This window comes from Pseudonaja textilis, chromosome 16 (assembly GCF_049901715.1).
Source record: "Pseudonaja textilis isolate UNSWEBS1 chromosome 16, rPseTex1.2, whole genome shotgun sequence".
Classification (NCBI taxonomy): Eukaryota; Metazoa; Chordata; class Lepidosauria; order Squamata; family Elapidae; genus Pseudonaja; species Pseudonaja textilis.
In genome coordinates this window covers 936,968-957,931 of record NC_142005.1, presented here as the reverse complement: position 1 = coordinate 957,931, position 20,964 = coordinate 936,968, and the positions used below count along the sequence as shown (strand labels likewise).

Here is a 20,964-nt window from a genome sequence, read left to right as displayed (position 1 = left end):
GATGAAAGGCTGCACCATAAACTGAGCTTGTGGAAGGAGCATCACACCGGAACACACATTAGCACGTGCACAAATGAACCAGGCTTAGAGCAGCTGTAGCCTGTCAGGCCACGTCAGTGCAGCTCTCAAGTCTTTCACCTCCCGCGTTATGAGTCTCGTGGGAACCTCTGCTCAGAATCCCTGACGTGGGAGGAAAACAATAGGGGTCATTTTTAAATGTCTGAACTAAGCAGGGATACCTTCCGTATACAGGGAGTCCTTGGCTGCCACTGAGACCAACATTTCGGCTGTTAAAATGAGGCAGTTGTTAAGTGGGTTTTGCTCCATTTTACAACCTTATTAAGTGAATTGCTACACTTGTTAAGTTAGTTACCTGGTTGTTAAATGAGTCTGGTTTCCTCATTGAAGTTTTTTAATCAGAAGATCTCAAAAGCGGGGTTCTGGGACACTGCAATTGTCAGCTGCCAAGCATCTGGATTTTGACCATGTGACCTTGGGGATGCTGCAGCGGTCATAAATGTGAAAAATGGTCATAATTTCAGTTTTTCCAGTGTTATAACTTCAACAGTCAATAAACAAATGGTTATAAGTTGAGGATTACCTGTATAAGAATCAATATTAGAACCAGTTTGCATTTCTTCCTTCCTATGCATTCTCCCTTGGAACCGATATTTCCCAGTGGTTTACTCAAGAAGAGCCCCTCTCCCTTGCCCCCCCTGTAATTCTGTAAAGCACGGTGTTGCCTGTAATGCAGATGTACGAATTGAGCATTCTAGGTCATGTTGAAATAGCACAATATTTTGCTCCCCCATCCAGTGAGTAAACAAGGCCTAAGTGGAGAGAGCAAGAGAGAGATAAGCAGGCCCATTTTTTCCCCCTCTCGCGTTTCATTTGGCCTTGCCCTGAATGCTGCTTTCCAGGTGGGGCGCTGAGACAGAGGCTTGCCACCTCTGGAAAGGGGGAGGAGAGAGCCCCTGCAACCTTGCTATTTTTACCCTGAGCAAACATGCACATGCTTTTCAAACTTTTGGGTAGCAAACTTTGGCTACCCGAAACTTCTTAACGGGAAAGACTTATGGAACTTTGAGGTAAGTTTCTTCCTTTTTGCACCTTCGTAACTTTGAATGACTGCAGAATGAAGGGTCATTGTATGGAACGGGACAATTCGCCACAGCCAACTCGCTGCGGCCACCTCACCATGGCCAACTCGCCACAGGACAGTTTAAACAGTTCCATTTAATTATGTAAAATAAATAAAATAATATTTTAACATCTGACATTCACATTTCATCTTGTCCCTCCTTTTGCGCCCTTTCATTAACGATTCCATCCCACCGTTTCTTTGATATTAGTGTAACTCTTGTCCTGCAGTGAGTTGTCTCATGGCGACTTGGCTGCGGAGAGTTGGCCCTGGTGAATTGGCTGCAGCGAATTGTTGTGCTGTCTAATGGGTTTGTATATCCCTACCCAAAGAAAAACCACTTTCATCCAATTTGGTTTAATCTAACCAAGTTTGAGAGGCAGAGATTTAGAACAAAGGCATATCCTGAACCATTTCAAGTAGCCCCACAATGCTGTAATCCCAAGCACCAGCTTATAAATAAATTAAAAATAATAAATAAAATAGAAAGTGTTGTTGAAAACTTCAATTGGCCAAAGCCATGGCAATTATATAGATGAAATAAATAAATAGTTAGATGATAGATAGAAGATAGATATAAATGATAGATAGATGATAGATTGATAGATATAGATGATAGATAGATAATAGATGATAGGTAATAGATAAGATGATAGATAGATATAGAGGATAGAAATAGATGATAGATAGATAGATGAAAGATAGATGACAGATAGATATAGATGATAGATAATAGATAAATAATAGACAAATGTTAGATATATATGAAATAAATAGATGATAGAAGATAGGTAGATAGATATAGATGATATAAATAGATAGATGATAGATGATAAATAGATGATAGATGGATGGATAGATAGACAGACAGACAGACAGACAGACAGATAGATAGATAGAGCATTGCGTGAAAACTTTGATTGACCAAAGCCATGATAAGTGGCAGAGGGATCAATATTGTTGCACCTATCTGCTGGCAACCAAGACTTATGGAAGTTTGCAACTTGGAATTCAGGAGTAAATACATCGTGAAGACCACAAATGAACAAACAAAATGTAGGAATGAAAGATAATTTGTCTGCCTCCGACTCCAAGCAAAGAGGCAAATGATTTGAACGAAGATGACCCGTTCTTGCGGAATGCAGCCAATGGGGACTTGTCGGGATGTGGAAGATGTAGGTTTAATTATGAATGAAAGGCTAGAAAAAGTATAAATTGGTATTTTCTAGGTTGTTGTGAGCTTCTATAAAAATAGGATTCCTTAGGGTGGTGATTGCTGCATGTTTCATTCTAATGAATGGTAATAATAGAAGAACTAGTCAGGAGAAAAAACCGTACAATATTCTAAATTAATGTGATCTGGGGGGTAAAATTACCCTGTAAAGACGGTGAAGTGTGGAACAGAAAATACAGAAAAAGTGACGGGCCCTGTGGAGAACCAAGAATGAATAAAAATGAATATCAGCTCAGAAAAGGGCCTTTTGTTGTGAATATACAGTCAGTCTAAATCTGTTCATACAGGCGTAGGGCAAAGAAATCATTGATTTGATACTTTTTAATGAACAATTGAGAGAATTATTGAAGGCATAAATGGTGATGAAGGGTTTTGAATGTGGGGTAGATCATTGTTTGGCAATGTCAACTTTAAATTCTGGGGGCGGGGGAATGTAGATAAGAAAGGAACTTACGAAAGCTATTCCTTGACTTACCACCATTCGTTTAGTTTACTGTTTGAAATTACAATGGAACTGAAAAAAGTGACTTAGGACAGTTTTTCACACTTACAACCACTGTAGCCTCCCCACAGTCATGCGACTGACTCCTATTTATGACGGTTGCAGTGTCCCTGGAGTCATGTGATCTCCTTTTGTGGCCTTCGATAAGAATAGTCAGTGGAAAGTCAGGTTCACTTAACAACCGTGTTACTAACTGCAGTGATTCACTTAACAAATGCGGCAAGAAAGGTCATAAAATGGGTCAAAGCTCATTGCCTCACTTCTAACAACAGAAATTTTGGTCTCAGTTGTGATCATAAGTCGAGGACTGCCTGTAGATTCAGTGGAAGTTGGACAGAAAGAGGATGCGGAGCCTTCTTGGAAGAGGTGAAAATAATTACGTGACAAAGGATCCAAAAGAGGTAGATGGAGTTACACTGACGCAAAATAGGAACGCGGATGCTTGGCGAACACGAGGAACCGTAGTGTTTATAGATCGAGGTTTATTCAGGCCATTATGAGATGTCTGAATGGGAGTTTGTTTATTGTCTAGTGGCTGCTTAAGAGAAAGGAGAGGATGAAGGGATAGGCTTGAGTTGATGGGATTTGCAGAGGGAAAATGGAGTCGCAGGCCGATGTGATGCCGGATTGGAGGGGAGTGCTTCTTCTGATGTCACAGGTGAGCGTGTCAGGAGTGTGAACATACGCACACTTCTGCACAAAAACAATTTGAAGGAGAGCCTGAATGGCTTGCATTGAATTTGAGAGAGGCTGAACGAGGCAAGGAGGAGGAAGGATCCGATCATAAACCCATCAGAGACTAAAGTAGTCTTGTTTTCACTGGGGAGACGGAGTGAGCAATGGCGACTTCTCCATAAATACTCGAGTAGATGAATTTGCCTGTTTTCTTAAAAGTTTATACCAAAGATGGGGAAAATAAATGGAGACGTGGCCAGACATGCAAGTGGTGGCAGCGGGATGCGTGTGGTTGGAGGAATGAAGGATGTGGCTGAAAAGAAGGGGAAATGGCTGGATAAGTGTGCTCCTGTCTCCTCTGATATACGGAAGCGAGACTTGGGTACGCTGAGGGAAACATAAAAATAAGTTAAGTGTAATGGAGTACTTAAGAAATATGTGTGGTCAAAGAAGAAGAAGAAGAAGAAGAAGAAGAAGAAGAAGAAGAGGGGTCAAGGATGACGAGGGGGCTCCACAAATAGAGCTGGGATGAGAAAGGGAGTCTGCTGGGAGGGGGGGTGGCTCTTCAAGAGAGAAGCAACGTGGATTCCGTCTCCAAAGAAAATAGTGGGAGGAGGAGTCGGAGAGATTGAGCCACACGGAGTAAACTGTGTGTGGAAAGGGGGGATCCTCAAAGAGAGGGGACCAGAGGCACCAGGTGAAGGAGACCCGGGGGTGAGAGGGAAGCAAACCTTAGCTATGGTGGCGCAGTGGTTAAATGCAGTATTTAAGGCTGATTCTGCTGACTGCCAGGAGTTCGATGCTGATGGGGCTCCAGGTTGACTCAGCCTTCCGTCCCTCCGAGGTGGGTAAAATGAGGACCTGACTCTGTAAATCGCTTAGAGAGGGCTGTAGAAACACTGTGAAGCGGGATATGAGTCTAAGTGCTCTTCTGTTCTGTTCTATTCTATTCTAAATTTTCAATATTCTCCTCTTCTCTCTTCTATTAATTTTCTATACTCTCTTCTATGTTCACTTCTGTGAAAATATCTCCAGACCCCTCACATCCCGGACATAAACTGTTTCAACTCCTTCCCTCAAAACGACGCTGTAGGGCACTGCACACCAGAACAACTAGACACAAGGGGAGGTTTTTCCCCGAAAGCCATCACTCTGTGAAACAAATAATTCCCTCAACCCTGTTCAACTATTACAAAGTCTGCACTACTATTACTATTAATCTTCTCATCACTCCTTATCACCCATCCCCTCCCACTTGTGACTGTGTGACTGTAACTTTGTCGCTTGTATCCTTATGATCTATATTGATTGTTTCCTGGTATGATTTGATTGCTTATTGCACCCTATGACTATTATTAAGTATTGTCCCTGATGATTCTTGACGAATGTATCTTTTCTTTGATCTACACTGAGAGCATTTGCACCAAGAGAAATTCCTTGTGTGTCCAACCACACTTGGCCAATAAAGGATTCTATTCTATTCTATTCTATTCTATTCTATTCTATTCTATTCTATTCTATTCTATTCTATTCTATTCTATATTATCTTCTAGTCTATTCTAATTATTTTGTATATTCTCTTCTATATTCTCTTCTCTTATATTGTCTATATTCTCTTCTCTCTTCTCTTCTCTATTCTAGTCTAGTCTATAGTCCAGCCTAATTATTTTCTATATTCTCTTCTATATTCTCTTTTCTTCTCCTCCTATGGTAACACAGTGATTAGAATGCAGTATTTCAGGCTAATTCGGCTGACTGGCACCAGTTCAATCCTTACTGGCTCAAGGTTGACTCTGTTCCATCCCATTATTGCGACTTTTCTTGCCACATTTGTTAAATGAATCACTGCCGTTGTTAAATTAGTAACATGGTTGTTAAGTGAATCTGGGTTCTCCCTTGACTTTGCTTGTCAGAAGGTTCGCAAAATGACTCCTGAACTCTGCAACCATCATAAATAGGAGTCAGTTGTCAAGCATCTGAGTGTAAATCCCGTGAGTACGGCGATGCTGCAATAGCCATAAGCGTGAAAACAATCCGAAGTCACTATTTTCAGTGCCGAGCTAAGTTGGAACGGTCGCTAAATGAACCCTCGTAAGTCGAGAACTGCCTGTAGCTTGCTCATAAGCATGTGGATTCCTGACCCCCTGCTCAAGCGCCACCTTCCCATCTCCTTGTGTCTCTTCCGCAGGGAAAGAAGAATTTGTGGCAACGTTCAAAGGGAACGAGTTCTTCTGCTACGACCTTTCGCACAACCCCATCCAAAGCAGCACCGACGAGATCACCCTTTCCTTCCGCACCCTCCAGCGCAATGGCCTGATGCTCCACACCGGGAAGTCGGCCGACTACGTCAACCTCTCGCTCAAGAGCGGCGCCGTCTGGCTGGTGATCAACCTGGGCTCCGGCGCCTTCGAGGCCCTGGTGGAGCCAGTCAACGGCAAGTTCAATGACAACAACTGGCACGACATTCGTGTGACTAGAAACCTGCGCCAGGTGAGCGACTGCTGCCCATGTAGTCTCAGCACATAGGGGATGCTGCGGGGGGCGGGGGGGGCACATCCCTGGCTCGGAACGGCTTCTGAAATCCTTTTTTCTTTTTTTTTCTTAAATCGCTGAGCAAATTTTCCCCAGGAGCAAGAGACCTTTTTAATTAAAAAAAAGGATGATCCCCACGTTTGGGATACAAAATGTGAGAGGCGGGCTAGATTTTCTAGCACTGCTTCTCGGCAACGGGTTGTGTTACCTTTGGTAAAGGGAGAAACATTTTCAAAGCACCCAAGTTTTAATCTTAGGTGGAGGAACTTTGAAATGGAAACGCATCTGAAGTACCGGACCGGTTCTTTATTTCCAATGCCTGTCTGCACACTTGTATATGTCATTTACGTCATTTGCACAATTATGTAATTGGCATTCTTATACCGTTAGTCTTCATGTACGACATTTGCATAATTAGGTAACTGTGCAAATGACCTCAGTTCCAAACTTTTGAATTTAACAGACAGCCTTAAACTGTCAGTTAAATCCAAATTTTACTCTCTTGCAAGGGATGTCAAACTTTTCAGCTGGAGCAAGCATTATTGTTATGGTTATTCTTATTGTTGTTATTGCTGGTGAAGGCTGCAGGATGTGTGGCGGAGATGCGAATGGCTGCAGTTTTCAGCTCTTTTCTCCCCAATTTTCTGGATTTTTAAAAAGAGCAAAATAATCTTAAATTGGCCATTTTATTTCTTATTTTAAAGTTTGAAAAGAAGAGAATCGCCTTGCTGCATTTTAGTACAATGTGGCTAATGGGCAGCTCACACCCCATTGCAGCCCCAGGTCTTCAATTTCTGCAAAGTTCTATAAAACAGTTTGATACCTGGAAGACGACTTTATTTTAAGTTATACGACGTGATCAATGAGTGATGATTGCTGAGGCCAGTTGCATCTTCTAACCCCACTTTTCTGACTTTTTTTCTGATGTCTGGACTAGAATCAGTCCACCATTCCAAGGTCTGCAACCCACGATTCCCTGTTTAGTAGCAAAATATGGCCTTGAATATAGAGGGGTTGTTTTGGCCCTGATACTTGGCATGTGGGGAAGAAAGGGGGTCTCGTTCTGTGAAATCTAAGGATAAATAACAGGTGGGACTCTCTCTGTATCTCTGTATAGGCTGGTGTTTCTCTCCGTAGAGGCAACTTTAAGACATGTGGACTTCAACTCCCAGAAGTTGAAGGAAGCTGGGGAATTCTGGGAGTTGAAGTCCAAATATTCTGGCTGGGGAATTCTGGGAGCTTAAGTCCACACCTCTTAAAATTGCTAAGGTTGTGAACCAGTGGAGCCTTCCAGAACGAACAGGGGCACAAATTGCCACGGGGAGACCCACAACCTAGCAAAAGCTATTCTAGGTGTGAAGATATGCTCCTAAATGGAGTGGGCAGCGAGGAATATAATGCATGGCGCACCGAACGAGAGGCTTGGGGGCCTTGAATAAACGGCTGGCCTTCCTCCTGACGAATTTCTGATCTATTTTGGGCGTGCAGCGGGAGGAAAAATTCCCCTGCTGATTGCCCCAAGTAGCTCAGGCTTCACCCAGCTGTAGAACTGGGGGGGGGCTGGAAAACATGGCCCACCTGTATCCGTGGTAGGACTCCCAGTGGAGAGTTCGCGAGGCTGTTGTTTAAAAACCAGCTGATCTGAATAAAAATCCATACTCTGTAATGATAGCTGGAGGCTGGGAGATCCAGAGCAGGAAGTGCCAGGAAGTATGAATAATGAAAGACCGCGTCTGGAGCTTTTAAGGCAAATACTCTAAAAATAATAATACGTGCAATTGCATCAAAAGAATTTGGGAACCCCCAAGGCCTTCAGGAAGAGATCAGGACAGGGTGATGATGATGATGATGACGATTTGTCCTTTCTTGAAAAAGCCCGAGTTTGGAAGCTGGGGGAAGATAAAACTGAGCAGAATGGGGTAGCGAGTAGAAGAGGAAGAGAAGGGAGAAGGAAAAAGGCATCGGATTGGATGGAGAGGGGTTTCCCCTCCCCACCCTTCTCTCGCTTAGCCAAGAACATACGTTGCTCCTTATCAGTGGGGGGGGGGTCGCTGCCGGTTCACACCGGTTCAGGTGAACTGATTGTTAAGATTCCCTGCAGTTCGGCGAACCGGCCAATTCCACCACCGACTGGTCCCACACCCACTCGTTTTTTGGCCTCTTTCCTGGACTGTTTGTGGGGCCCAAAACAGCCTGAAAATGACCCCCAAACGGGCAGGGGCGGGGCCAGCCAGTGGTGGGATTAGCCCCAACCGCCTGAATCCTACCTCTGCCTTTGAGGCGAGTGGCCGGGAGGCGGGGCTGGGCGTGATGAGTGACATCACCCGCCCCGTCACATGACCCGTCGGCCACGCCTACCCAGCCAAAGAACCGGTGGTTCAGTTATTCAGATCCCACTGCTGCTCCTTATGCCCTGGAGCACTGAGCCTTGGGGTGAAGCAGTGAGCCTGCCCCGCTTGCAGCCCTTGGGTTTCACAGAACTGGACACACACACACACACACACAGACACCCCACTTCCCCATATCTCAGTTTTGCAGCGGTGCCTCTCTCCTCTTTCCGCGAACCCCCCCCCCGGATGGATTTTTTTCCCCCCTCTCCTCTTCTTAATCCTCCTCCCCAAAAGCAGCAACTTGGCCTTGATTTCTACCTGGGGAAGGACCGGGAAGGGGCGGGGGGCTTGCTCCCCCTTGTCTGCCCCCAACCGGGCACCCTTGCCTACGCTTTCTCTCTCTCTCTCCTTTCCTCTAGCTCTTTCCTCCAAATCCACTGAGATCTAAGCTTTTATCTCCCAGCAGTGGCTGACAGAGCCTTGGTCCCCACTGGCCCGACCCAAACGCCGTCTCTGGCCAGGCCCAAGGACACCCCCCACCCAACCCCTCCCCCTTCTCCCCTCCCTAAATCTGGGCTCCTTGGAAGTACTAATATTGCTAACACGGCCCTGTGCTTTGATCCTCCATCCTTTTCACTCCCCCCAACCCACCCTTAACCTCCCACCTTCCTAAACCACCTCGTTAGAAATTGTGTTGGCAACTTTTGTCGTTGTGTGTTACTAACACGCTTCTGGGGAGGGGGAGTTGTCATGCAGGGGCGGGGAGGGGGGGGGAAATCTCCCCAAACCTGCCCAAAGAAGGGATGACTAACCTCTGTGCCATTCGCGGAATGTCGGTTTCTTCCTTCCTTCCTTCCTTCCTTTTGAGTGGTTCATTTTGTTCCGTTCTCTCCTTACTAACCCAGGTTAAGAAAGGGGGAAGGGGGGCGGGGGGAGGGAGGGGGAGGGCAGAGTTCGCGGGGAGAGGGTCGTTGGGTTGTGTGGATTCAGTATTTTTCATTTTATTTTTATTTTTTTAGTTTTTTGCTGGTCTCGGAAACTGGAGAAATTTATTTCTCCCTTTTTTCTGTTTTTTTTTTTCTTTTTTTTTTTTAAATATATCTCCCTTGAATTTTCATGGTTGGTCATTTTTTTTTCTTCTGTTTATTCCCTTTCCTCCCCTTCTCGATTTTCTTTTTCATTTTCTTTCTGTTTTTAAATGCATACAGCACGCAGGAATTGGACACGCTATGGTAAACAAACTGCATTATCTGGTAGATATCAGTCTATTGTCTAATCATTTGGTTTGCCGTGGGTTTTACCTCTCCCCCCCTCTTTCCTTATTTTTTTTTTAAATTATTATTATTTAAAAAAAAAAAATTACTTTGCTTTTGGAAATTGACAGACACTCTGCTGTGCAAGCCTGCACACACAGCCTTTGCGGAAACACATGGATTTTCTCTCGGCTGAGGGCGCTTCTGAGGAGGCTTTCTACAGTATTCCCCCCACCCCGGCATCTTTGCATAATTTTCAGCCCCTTTTAGGCAACAATATTTTCCAGTTGCTGACTGCCCCGAATTAGCGCTCTGCCAATATCCCTCCGTTTCTTTCGTAGGGAATCTCTTTCAAAGAGAAAAGGTGAACTAGCTGCCCTGCATTGCCTTTCTGAACTCTTTTTAAAAAATGTAAAAAGTATTGAGTGATTTTGCTGAACTCCGTTGGGTGTCAATTTACCAGCAGCAAAAAATAACCCTGATGATAACTGTACTGTATACATAAAACTATACTGAGCTGATGGTTATAAAAACCCGCAGAACCAGAGAGGTTCACAATTGACCCAGCAAGCAAAATAGATTATAGATTGCCACAGTCACAACTATTTAAAATGACCGGTTCTCAATTTAGGGAACTTTGGGACCTGTGGACTTCAACTCCCAGAATTCCTCAGCCAGGAATTCTGGGAGTTGAAGACCCCACCTCTCCTTGTTGCCTAGAAATACTGAATTAGAGTATGCAATATAATATTGTGGTGGGCAGAAACAACATTACTAAATAAATATAAATAATAATATAATATAATGTAGCATAGTGTATTATAACATAACGTAACGTAACGTAACGTAACATAACATAACATAACATAACATAACATAACATGTCACTTGCCTATAAAATGGCCAAGAATCAGACAGGATAAAATGGTTAAAACACCAAATAACAAATATAATATATAAACCTCCCCGCATTCCCAGTTTTTTGGAAAACAAATCAATCTTTCTAAAACAAAACAAACCACTATGCAGAATACAAGTATGCGTTGAAATTGTGATTTGAAAAAAGCCGCAAATAAAATAATAATAAAAACACCGATATAAGCTGTAATGGGTGGAAACTCTGTTTGGTACCAAGAATTGTCTATAATTGAACCAGGCAGGCTTAACAGCCTGCAGGTGCAATTATTAATTATTGTTGTTATTATGTATGGATAACTGCCCCACAGACACTTTCCCTGTGTGACCTACAAATGCTTTTTTTAAAAATGCACCTGAAGGATTCAAACCAATAATAATAATAATAATAATAATAATAATAATAATAGTAGTAGTAATGAAAATCCGTGAAATAATAAAACCATCAATGGAACCATATTTAATCAGGCCATTGAATGCTTTGGATTCAACTACAGGTAGTCCTCAACCATTCTTTTAACGAGCGTTCCAAGTTATGACGGTGCCCCCCAAAATGACTTGCGCTTAAGGCCACTGCAGGCCTCCCTGCAGTCACGTGATCCAAATTCAGGTGCCTGGCAGCTGATACGTTATTTATGACAGTTGCCGCACCCTGAGGTCAAGCGATTGCCCTTTTGCAGCCTTACGTAGAGGGCTTTCCAGTGGAGGAAATCGGATTTCAAACACAGGACTGTGTGGTTCATTTAATGACTGCATCAGAAGGAGGATAAAATTGGACACGCAGTTCACTTTCGGACCGCATTGCCTCACAACAGAAGTTCCCATTTCAGCTGTGTTTTAAATTGAGGACGACCTGTGGTGTTTCAGGAACAGCCCCTAATTGAGGTCCTTAAGAGCAGGTAGGTCAACGGTGGGATTCCACCCGTTGTTATGATTCTGCGCAGTTCAGAGAACTGTTGGCCAATCGTGCCCCTGACTGGCCCCGCCCCTCTCCGCCCACCCCTCCCCTCCCAGCCAGTCCTTATCGCGCATGCGCGACATCGCTGCTGAGTTCTCCCCCGTCCAGTCACTCCTTAAGGTATTTCTTCTTCTTTTCCCCCCGCCCTCCCGATGATCAGCTGTTCCTATGATCAGCTGTGCCAGGATCCCCCTCGCTGTCTTACTGCTTCACCCAGGAAGTGCAGTAGGCGGGAGGGCGGGTGCACTCCGTTTTTTGCCTTCCTGGGCCCCAGGGAAGCCTCCTGGGAGCCAACCCCCCGAGGCTTCCTGAGGCCCAGGAGACAGAAAAACCAGGGAAGGATGCTGAAAAAGAAGAAGAAGCCGCCACACCCACCCAGTCACAGGCCCACCTAGCTACGCCTACAGAACCGGTTGCTTAAAACTCTGAATCCCACCCCTGAGGCAGGTGCCTCTTTTCTGGGACTGTGTGTCTCTGCCCTCTACAGCGGCCACCGGATTCCCAGAAAAAAAGGAGCCGCTGGAATTGCCCCAAAGTGCTAATCGGCACTGCTGGCTGCTTTGGGGGGACAAATCCAAGGCGCTTCCTTCGTCTCATTTTGTGAATTTGAAAACAGATTCCAAAGGCGCTTTTCCAAAAGGCAACTGGTCTTTCTTCATTTTTTTTTTTGCTTGACAACATTTCGCTTCTCACCCAAGAAGCTTCTTCAGTTCTTCTTCAGTGTCTGAAGAACTGAGGAAGCTTCTTGGATGAGAAGTAAAACCTTTTCAAGGGGAAAGAAAAACCCCAAGAAAGTCCAATTGCCTTTTGGAAAAGCACCCTTGGGACAACCGTGGCCTGGATGCTTGAAAGTTCTCCATAGGCTTGAAAATGGATCCTTCCAGCACTTTGGAAAATGAAGTGGGTTTCAGTGACACCCCCCAATTCCCTTTCTTTTACTTCCTGGGGCAAAAGAAATGGTGGAATAACCGATTCCCAGCTCCGTTAGGGCAGTGAAAGCTCAATGCAAGTCTTTCTTAGAGAGACCTCCCCCCAGGAGTGAAATAGGCTTCAACCCAGCCCACCCTCTTGACTACAATTCCCATGCCACTGGTAGCTGATGGGCATTATTCTCCAACACACCCAGAAGGCACCGGGTTTAGAAAGGCAACCACTGAATTGTAGCCGAAAAGGGAACGCAGGCGCTGAAAAGCGAAGGAAAGGAAACTTGGAAGCCTGAGACTTCCAAGATATTGTTGGGCTGCAAGTCCCATCATCCACAGCCGCTGCAAAGGCTACATCTTGGCATGCTAGTCTGGGGCTCCCGGGGCAGCCCCCCTATCAGCCACGGCCCCAACGGGATTACTGATTTATTTGCTAGATGTCTGATCTTTAGGAGATCCAGCTCATGTTCCCTCCGGCTCCCATTTATCCTCACAACAACCCTGTGAGGTAGAAGGGCTGGGAAAGAGGGAAGGCCCCCCCCCGTGTGTCCCCCTGGAAGGTACCTGAACCCAGGTCTGCTACTACTACAAGCCCCACACCTTCAACCATCCCTCCCCACCGACATGGCAACACTCTAAACCCACACAGCCCCCCCCCCTTGCAAAATCAGAAAAGACAACAATATTTGGGGGGGGGGGAGAATTGGTTGAAGAATTTTCTTTTATGGTTTTGGTTTCTTTTTTTCCCCTCCCCTCCCTCCCTCTCCCTCCCCCCCCAAAAAATCCATGGAAAACACCATCCCATGAAGCAACTTCTGTGCGCTGTTGCACCTACGCTGGGTCCCCCAGCTGCCCCCCAGGGAAGCCCCCAAATGGCAGCCAGGTGGATTGAGAGGGGGAGGCCCAGAAAAACTCCTCCAACCGCCCCAATTTTCAGCAATGCTGGGTCGTGGCATGGAGTGGGGCAGGGACATCCCCCCCCCCTCCCGCAAAAGTGTCTTGCAAGGGTGCTCCAATTCACAGAATGTGGGTATGAGCTTCCCGGCTCCGTTCCTCTTCACTTTGGGGGATCAGGGGCTTACAAGAGGGACTCAGCCCTCCCCCCCCACCCCCACCCCCAGCATCCTGGTGGGTGGACTGGTGCTTGTCCTGGGAACCTGAAGACCTGGCTGCCCTATAGTGGCCCCTGGGGACTAGCTGCCGGCCACCCTATTGCATGGCCTGCTATGAACTTGCGAGGCTGGGCTGCTTCCGTGGCCGAGTTTTATTTCTCTGGGGCTGAAACTAACACTCTTTGTGTGTTGCATACGTCCCGTCCCCTTCCTCCCCTCAGGCCTCCTCTTCCTTCTCCCATATTCTTTCAAGGCCCCTTCCCCTCTCTCAGCCTTGCATGACACCCCCTATCCTTCCTTTGCTGGCTTCCCCTCTTTGTCATTTCCAAAGGGAGCACTGAGGCAGGGCCATCAGGGCAGGGGACAGACATGGATGGGACCCTCCCCTGTGCGCATGTGTGAGTGCCTGGTTCCGAAAGGGGAACAGGGGTATCCAAAAGGAGCCGTGCTGGCATAGCTTCCTGGGTGCTAAGACTGGCATTTTGGCTTTCTGTTGAGGGACCGGCTTGGCAGGAGAATCCAAACATGAGAAAAGCTAGCTTGATCCGGAAATCTATTTCATTCTTGTTTCACAACACTGTCCGGGACCTCGGCGGAGGTAGGCCATCCTTGAGGCAGGGTACCTCGGGGTGCATGGAAGAATTTGCAGCTGACTTGGGGAAGGTGTGAAAAAGCCGTATGGATTGTGCGGTCCAGAGAGTGAAGGAAGCACGAGGAAGAAACTCAAGATAACCCTGCGTTGATGTTGTTTAGTATACGATGGGACTTGGCGAGGCATCTCCCGTTTCTGTTGTCATACCAAAACATGCTGGAGGGAAAATACATTAATATTAGAACAGCGTTTCTCAAACGTGGCAACTTCAACCCCCAGAATTCCCCAACGCCGGCTGGCTGGCTGGCTGGGGAATTCTGGGAGTTGAAGTCCACCCATCTTCAAATGGCCAAGGTTTAGAACCACCGTATTAGAAAATAGTCGAAATATTTCAATCGCAAGAAATCAATAAAAACCAAAGCGTGGTCAGCACTGAGAGGTTTGTCTCTGAATGGATCCAGTCTTCTTAGATCCAGTAATAATGGTGGGTGTGTTTAGCCACTCATTCCGGCAGATACATTCCAGGGAACCATGAAATCCATTAAAAAGCCAGTTGAAACTGGCTTCCAGGTGTGTAACTCGTCCTGCGTGAGAAATGATTGCGGGCAGGTGAACAGGAATAGAAGAGGCTCCCTTAACCCCAAAGGTCTGTTGTTGTTTTTTTAAATCTCTGAGAACCGTTTCTGAGATTCAGTGGGTGATTCCTTCAAGAAATTCCAGGATAGGAAATGTTCTCCCTCAAATAGGATATAACAAGATAAACCTGTAAGTCCAGAGTGGAGAGAGAGATCGCAATACAATCGATGCAATCAATGCAATCGGAATAGAGCTGGAAGGAACCTTGGAGGTCTTCTAGTCCAGCCTCCAACTCTATATCGTTTCAGACAAGGGACTGTCTACTCTCTTCTTTAAAAACCCCAGTGATGGAGCAGCACCCACAACTCCTGGTGGCAAGCTGTTCCACTGATTAATTTTCCTCGCTGTCAGGAAATTTCTCCTTAATTCTAGGTTGGATCTCTCCTTGATGAGTTTGCATCCATTGTTTCTTGTCCTGCCCTAGTTCTTACTTTCTCTTGCCTTGCATTTTATCCTCTGTTGAAACTTAATAAAGTCTTATTAAAGAGAGAGAGAGAGAGAGAGAGAGAGAATGAACCCTGCTCCTTGTAACGAAAATTGAAAAGCAGCTTCTCGAGCAAACTGAATGAGAACTAGGAGGGGCAAAAAATAAGATCCGTTCTCAGCCTTCCACTAATATTGAGTGTGGGAATGCAGCTACGATCTGTGTTTAAGAAAGAAAGGACAGTAACAGCTGGGAGGGGAGAATTAAAAACAGGAATCTGGGGCAGGAGAAGTGGGGCTTAAACCTCTTTCTCCAACCAATCGGATCCACCAAAATCCGATGGCACTGAAGGGGAAGGGTCTGTAAAGACTACTGTAGTGTGTGTGCGTGTGTGTGTGTATGTTCAAAGGAAGAATGGGGGTATAAAAAGGGAAGTATCAGCTTTATACATCACACTAGAGTCCAGCTTCCCTCATTCCCAGGAAAGCCTTGGTAAGGTCACACTTAGAAAGACTGCCTCCAGTTTTCGTCACCCCAATACAAAAAAGACATGGAGACTTTGGAAAGAGTTCAGAGAAGAGCTGTAAGGATGATTAGGGGACACTGGAGGCTAAAACATATCAGGAACTGGGTGTGGCTAGTTTAATGAATGGTCTAGGGCAGAGGTCTCCAACCTTGGCAACTTTAAGACTTGTGGACTTCAACTCCCAGAATTCTGGCTGGAGAATTCTGGGAGTTGAAGTCCACAAGTCTTAAAGTTGCCAAGGTTGGAGACCTCTGGTCTAGGGGGAACATGATAGCAGCATTCCAATATCTGAGGAGCTGCCACCAAGAAGACAGGTCAACTATTCTCCAAAGCACCTGAAGGCAGGACAAGAAGCAATGGATGGAAACTAATTGAGAAGCAATTTAGAACTAAGAAGAAAATTCCTAACAGTGGAATAAATTGCCTTCGCAAATTGTGGGTGCTGCATCCCAGGAGGCTTTTAAGGAGAGACTGGGCGGCCATTTATCAGAAATAGCGGAGGTCTCCTGCGAGAGCAGGGGGTTGGTCGACTAAATGACCTCGAAAGGTCCCTTCCAACTCTGTTTCTATGACTTAACACCTGGTGCTTCGAGGGAACCAATCAGCGATGCTCTTTCCAGTAACATTTGCATCCAACAAGGAGTCAGCCTTTCCCACCTCTGGGGTCGTCCAAAAGTACTAGACGATGAGCGCCATCATCCCCAGCCAGCCTTCCCTTGCCTTCGCTGGTTTGGATGCTTGCTGCCGTTTGTATTCCAACATTAGCAGAGACCCGGATGTGGGAAGGTGGATTTTGATGTGCAGCGAAGCATGGCAAGCCTAGATTTGGCTTCTGGCAGTGAAATAAAAGGAGCAGAACGACATGCCAAGCGACAGCCTTAAGCTGGGTCCAAACAGTTCTTCCCCTGGGCCCAGTTCTGTTTGCTCTGGCTGGCACCCCTGTCTCCGAGTCATCCCTGTCTGAAAAGCCTCTTCACCAGATGGAAACCCCTTGAATTGAACTGCTAACTGATTGCCTCTTTGCTCATTAATCTCTGTACCCGGTGGTTCTAGGAATAGTTTTAGGATTTTTTTGGGGGAGAGAGCACTGGTTATTTGGAGTGGGGTGGTAAATTTAAAAAGAGTTCCAGGATGGAAGGGCTGCCCCCTTCAAGCAAACTTGGATAGCCGAGGAACGCCTGGGCATTTCCAAAAACTGTACAGGGAACCCTTGACTGACGACCGCAATTGAGCCCCAAATTTCTGCTGCTAAGCGAGACGGGCGTTAAGTGAATTTTGCCCCATGTTACGACCTTGCTTGCCGCAGTGGTTAAGCAATCAGCGCAGTTAAGTTAGCCATACGGTTGCTGAGTGAACCTGGCTTCCCTGTTGACTTCGCTCATCACAAGGTTGCAAAAGGGGGAATCGCATGATCGCCACCGCCATAAATACGAGCCAGTTGCCAAGCGTCTGAAGTTCGATCCCAGGACCCACGGGGAAGCTGCAACGGTCATAAGTGTGAAAAACGGTCCTAAGTCTCTTTTTCCAGTGCCATTGTAATTTTGAACAGTCACTAAATGGACTGTTCTGAGTCGAAGGCTACCTGTGTTCAGGTTAGAAATTGGCAGAATTGTTGGCCTAGGAATAAAGGCAACGGATTAGAACGGATGGAAGCTCATCCAGGAGAGAAGCAACCTAGAATGAATGAGAAACATCCTAACAGTGAAGACAATTAATGGCCCTTAGACTTATATACTGCTTTGTAGTGTTTTACAGCCCTCTCTAAGCGGTTTACAAGGTCAGCCTCTTGCCCCCAACAATCTGGGTCCTCATTTTACCCACCTCGGAAGGACGGAAGGCTGAGTCAACCTGGAGCCTGGTGGGATTCAATCTGCCAAAATTGCAGTAGGAGTAGCTTGCAGTACTGCACTCTAACCACTGCGCCACCGAGGCTCATTAATTAACCCGTGGAACAGCCTGCCACTGGAAGTTGTGGGTGTTCCAACACTAGAAGCTTTTAAGAAAATATTGGACAACCACCTATCTGAAATGGTATAGCGTCTCCTGCTTGAGCAGGGGGTTGGACTAGAAGACCTCCAAGGTCCCTTCCAGCTCTATTCTGACCAATTGATTCCCAGCCATGCAATCAGTAGAGAAAAGGGCTTCTCTCCCTCACAGAGAACTGACACATTGTAAGGAAGACAACATGAGGAGGTGGAGGGGTAAGGAATATTCCCTAAGGTTAACCTTTCTACAGGCACTAAAGCCCAGGAGGCCTGTCGGTTTTTTGTGGGTAAGGTTCCTTGGAATGGAGCGGAGCCTCAGTGCAAATGGCCTTGGGGAACCAGCAAGCACCATTGCAAAGGGAGAATAGATGAATCGGGTGAGAATCTGGAGGGACAGGTGTGGCAGTCACCTGGCCTTGCCTTTATTGGACCGGCTCTCTTGTCTTCCCACATCAGTAACTTTTTCAGAGTTTGAAAGAGAGGCTTGCATAGGATATGGCTGCCTTTGCAACTCAACCACAGGCAGGCTTACAACAGTTCATTTAGTGACCATTGGGTACTGGAAAAAGTGACCATTTTAATGACGGTTGTAGCATCCTCATGGTCATGTGATTTAACATTCAGATGCCTGACAGCTGATTCATATTCATGACGGGGTCATGTGATTCTCGTTTGTGGTCTTCTGACAAGCAGAGTCAATGGCGTAGCCAGATTCACTTAGCAATGGTGTTCTTAATTTAACAATGGCAGCGATTCACTTAACAAATGTGGCAAGAAAAGTTGCAAAATGGGGCAAAATTCACAAATGTCTCACTTAACAACAGAAATTTGGGGCTCAATTGAGGCCATAAATCCAGGACTACCTGTATTTAATCGTGTTCAGTACTTCTAGCTGTTAAAACTTACTTCACTTTCTAAAAGGGACTTCCTAGATTCACACAACACCCCTTAACCTGGGTTTTTAGTTAGCCTGTTGTCTTGACTGGCAAAGCGCATTGACACATAAGTCAACCCCAAAAGAGAATGAGGTTCACGCAATGCGCAAAGTTTTAAACAAAATCTAAGCCAGGTTATAGCTTAACAAATTCAGCATGTTGTGTGAATGCAGCCCTTGAGATTAGGTCTAAAGTGGTGTAGGGTTTCCTGCCTGGGCAGAGGGTTGGACTAGAAGACCTCCAAGGTCCCTTCTATTCTGTTAAGGAGCCCCAGATTGACAGTTTTTGTGAAATTTGAAAAGCAACTGGAGGAATCCGAAGAACTTTGATGGCGGAAGACTTTGAGTTTGGGTGTGTCCTTCCCATGAATCAACCATCGTCCCTAAACCAAAAATCATCATTTAGACAGATCAATTTTGATGTATCCAAGGGCAAAAAAAAAATGCAGATAGCTAGACAAACAGATAGATGGGAAAGGCAGAGAGATGGATAATATTGGCCTTGAAAGCCAAAAGGGATCTGGATAGTCCCAGCCAAAGTTTCAGTTTAATTTTGGCGTGAGATGGAAAAGGGTAAGGAGAGTTTTTTAAAAAAATCAATTAAAAACATTATTTAAAATATTTTTATCCCACGAATGAAGGCAAATATATGTCCCAGGATAAGGTTGCGGGATCCAATCTGAGTCGGTCACTGGAATGAAAGCTTTCTTCTTACAAGCTTCCTGGCTTGTGCTGGATCCGCTCCCCGGGGAAAATCTCTCTCTCTCTCCCTCTCCACGATGTGTTCTAGGCTTTGTATTTAGATGGTGCCTGATTACGTGTGGCTTTCAGTTGTTAGTTAGTATGTTGATGGCCAGCTATTCAGTTGTTAGCTGCTTGTTTCCTTGTGCTGAGGCATCCTTAGCTTCTGCTTGATGGGAAATCAGCCCTCCCATTGACGGACAAGGGGCCCGTTTCCCAGGTTTCAGTTATTTCCCAATCATTTTGTAAGCTGTTAGACGAGGAAATCCAAACTCATTGGTAGCCTCTCATTGCCATGAACCACTAAGATTGTTGGCTGAGCAGGGACAAAAATAGCCAGAGAAATGATGGAAGCCTGGGAAATGGGCCATTATGGACAATCATAGGGAAATGGGAAATATGTGGCTGGAACCAGTGTTTCTCATCCTTGTCAACTTTAAGATGTGGACTTCAACTCCCAGAATCCCCCAGGCACCCTGGGGAACTAGCAGCAGGGGAATTCTGGGAGTTGGAATTCATTCAAGTTGTCAAGAATGAGAAAGGCCAGGCTAGATTCTATCACTTCCCTAACCCGCCTAATTGCCAACAGCTCTCAAGCAGGGAGTATCTTCTCCCAGGGACCCCTCCGTCACCCCTCTGAGACCCCGAGACCATGGGATTCCAGACACAAGGCTTTCCTGGCACCCAACCAAGGCACCAAACTCAGCAGCTGCCATCACACAACTTCGTTTGATCCATTATTCTCTTTTTTCGTGCGTGCTTTAGGGGCAGTTGTGCAAATCCAGCCATGGGCTTAGCTTGTGATTCCACTATAATTGGCCAATCTGGGGAAAGGATGAATTCAGTAATCTGGTTAAACATGTTGGACATCCTCACCTCTTTTAAGGTTCCCCCCCTCCCCCCCTTCTGAGGAAGTCACTTCCTCAGCTTTTGCACCTTCCACATTTTTGGGAGTAGAAGGGAGGAGAGATGCGCATATCCTCCTCTGTCTTGGAGACAACCCGGTAATGGAGGCTGACCGTTGGAGAATTTAGGGAGGATAAAACCTCGCTTTTTTCTCCAAAAATGGGGTTAGCTTGCATTGGCTCCAACTTCAGGGCCCACTAAATTTTCTTCTGCTCCTGCCTTGCATGTTGCATGAAGTTGGGGGGGGGTTGTCATCTCCGTCTCCTTGAGGGGTGTGGAAAGACACAAGGTTTTGCAAAGCCCCCCTCTCCAGCGTCAGCAGGCCTTTAGGAATCTCTGAAGTTTTTGGGTCTGCCATTGTGAGAAAGGCAGGAGCGGAGTGGTGCGATGGCCTTAGAGGGGGGCTCTCGCCTCACAATCAGGGGAAGCTGTGAGTTTGAAGCAGATCCCCCCCCCCCACTCTCTCTTGGCACACTGAGAATGTATCTGCCAAACAAAACTCCGCATTGGTGACAGGAAAGGCATCCGGCCATTCAAACACTCTGCTAGCTCCATTCAGTTGCCCAGGCTCCACCCCGCAAGGGATTATGGGGTCATAAAATGAAGATGATGATTGTGAGAGAGGCAGGAATGGGCCAGCGTGGG

General features: G+C 46.1%; 1 protein-coding gene across 25 annotated transcripts in view; it reads left to right on the top strand.

Moving 5' to 3' along the window:
- Window positions 1–20,964, top strand: part of NRXN2 (neurexin 2) — a 336,628-nt gene that overhangs the window by 87,797 nt on the left and 227,867 nt on the right. For 17 of the 25 annotated variants that reach the window (XM_087913746.1, XM_087913744.1, XM_087913729.1 and 14 more), the window contains 2 exons: window positions 5,741–6,042; window positions 9,623–9,646. In XM_087913746.1, the coding sequence (XP_087769872.1) occupies window positions 5,741–6,042; window positions 9,623–9,646 (326 nt within the window). The remainder of the gene's footprint in view (window positions 1–5,740; window positions 6,043–9,622; window positions 9,647–20,964) is intronic. The other 8 variants (XM_087913745.1, XM_087913733.1, XM_087913747.1 and 5 more) reach the window with 1 other exon arrangement.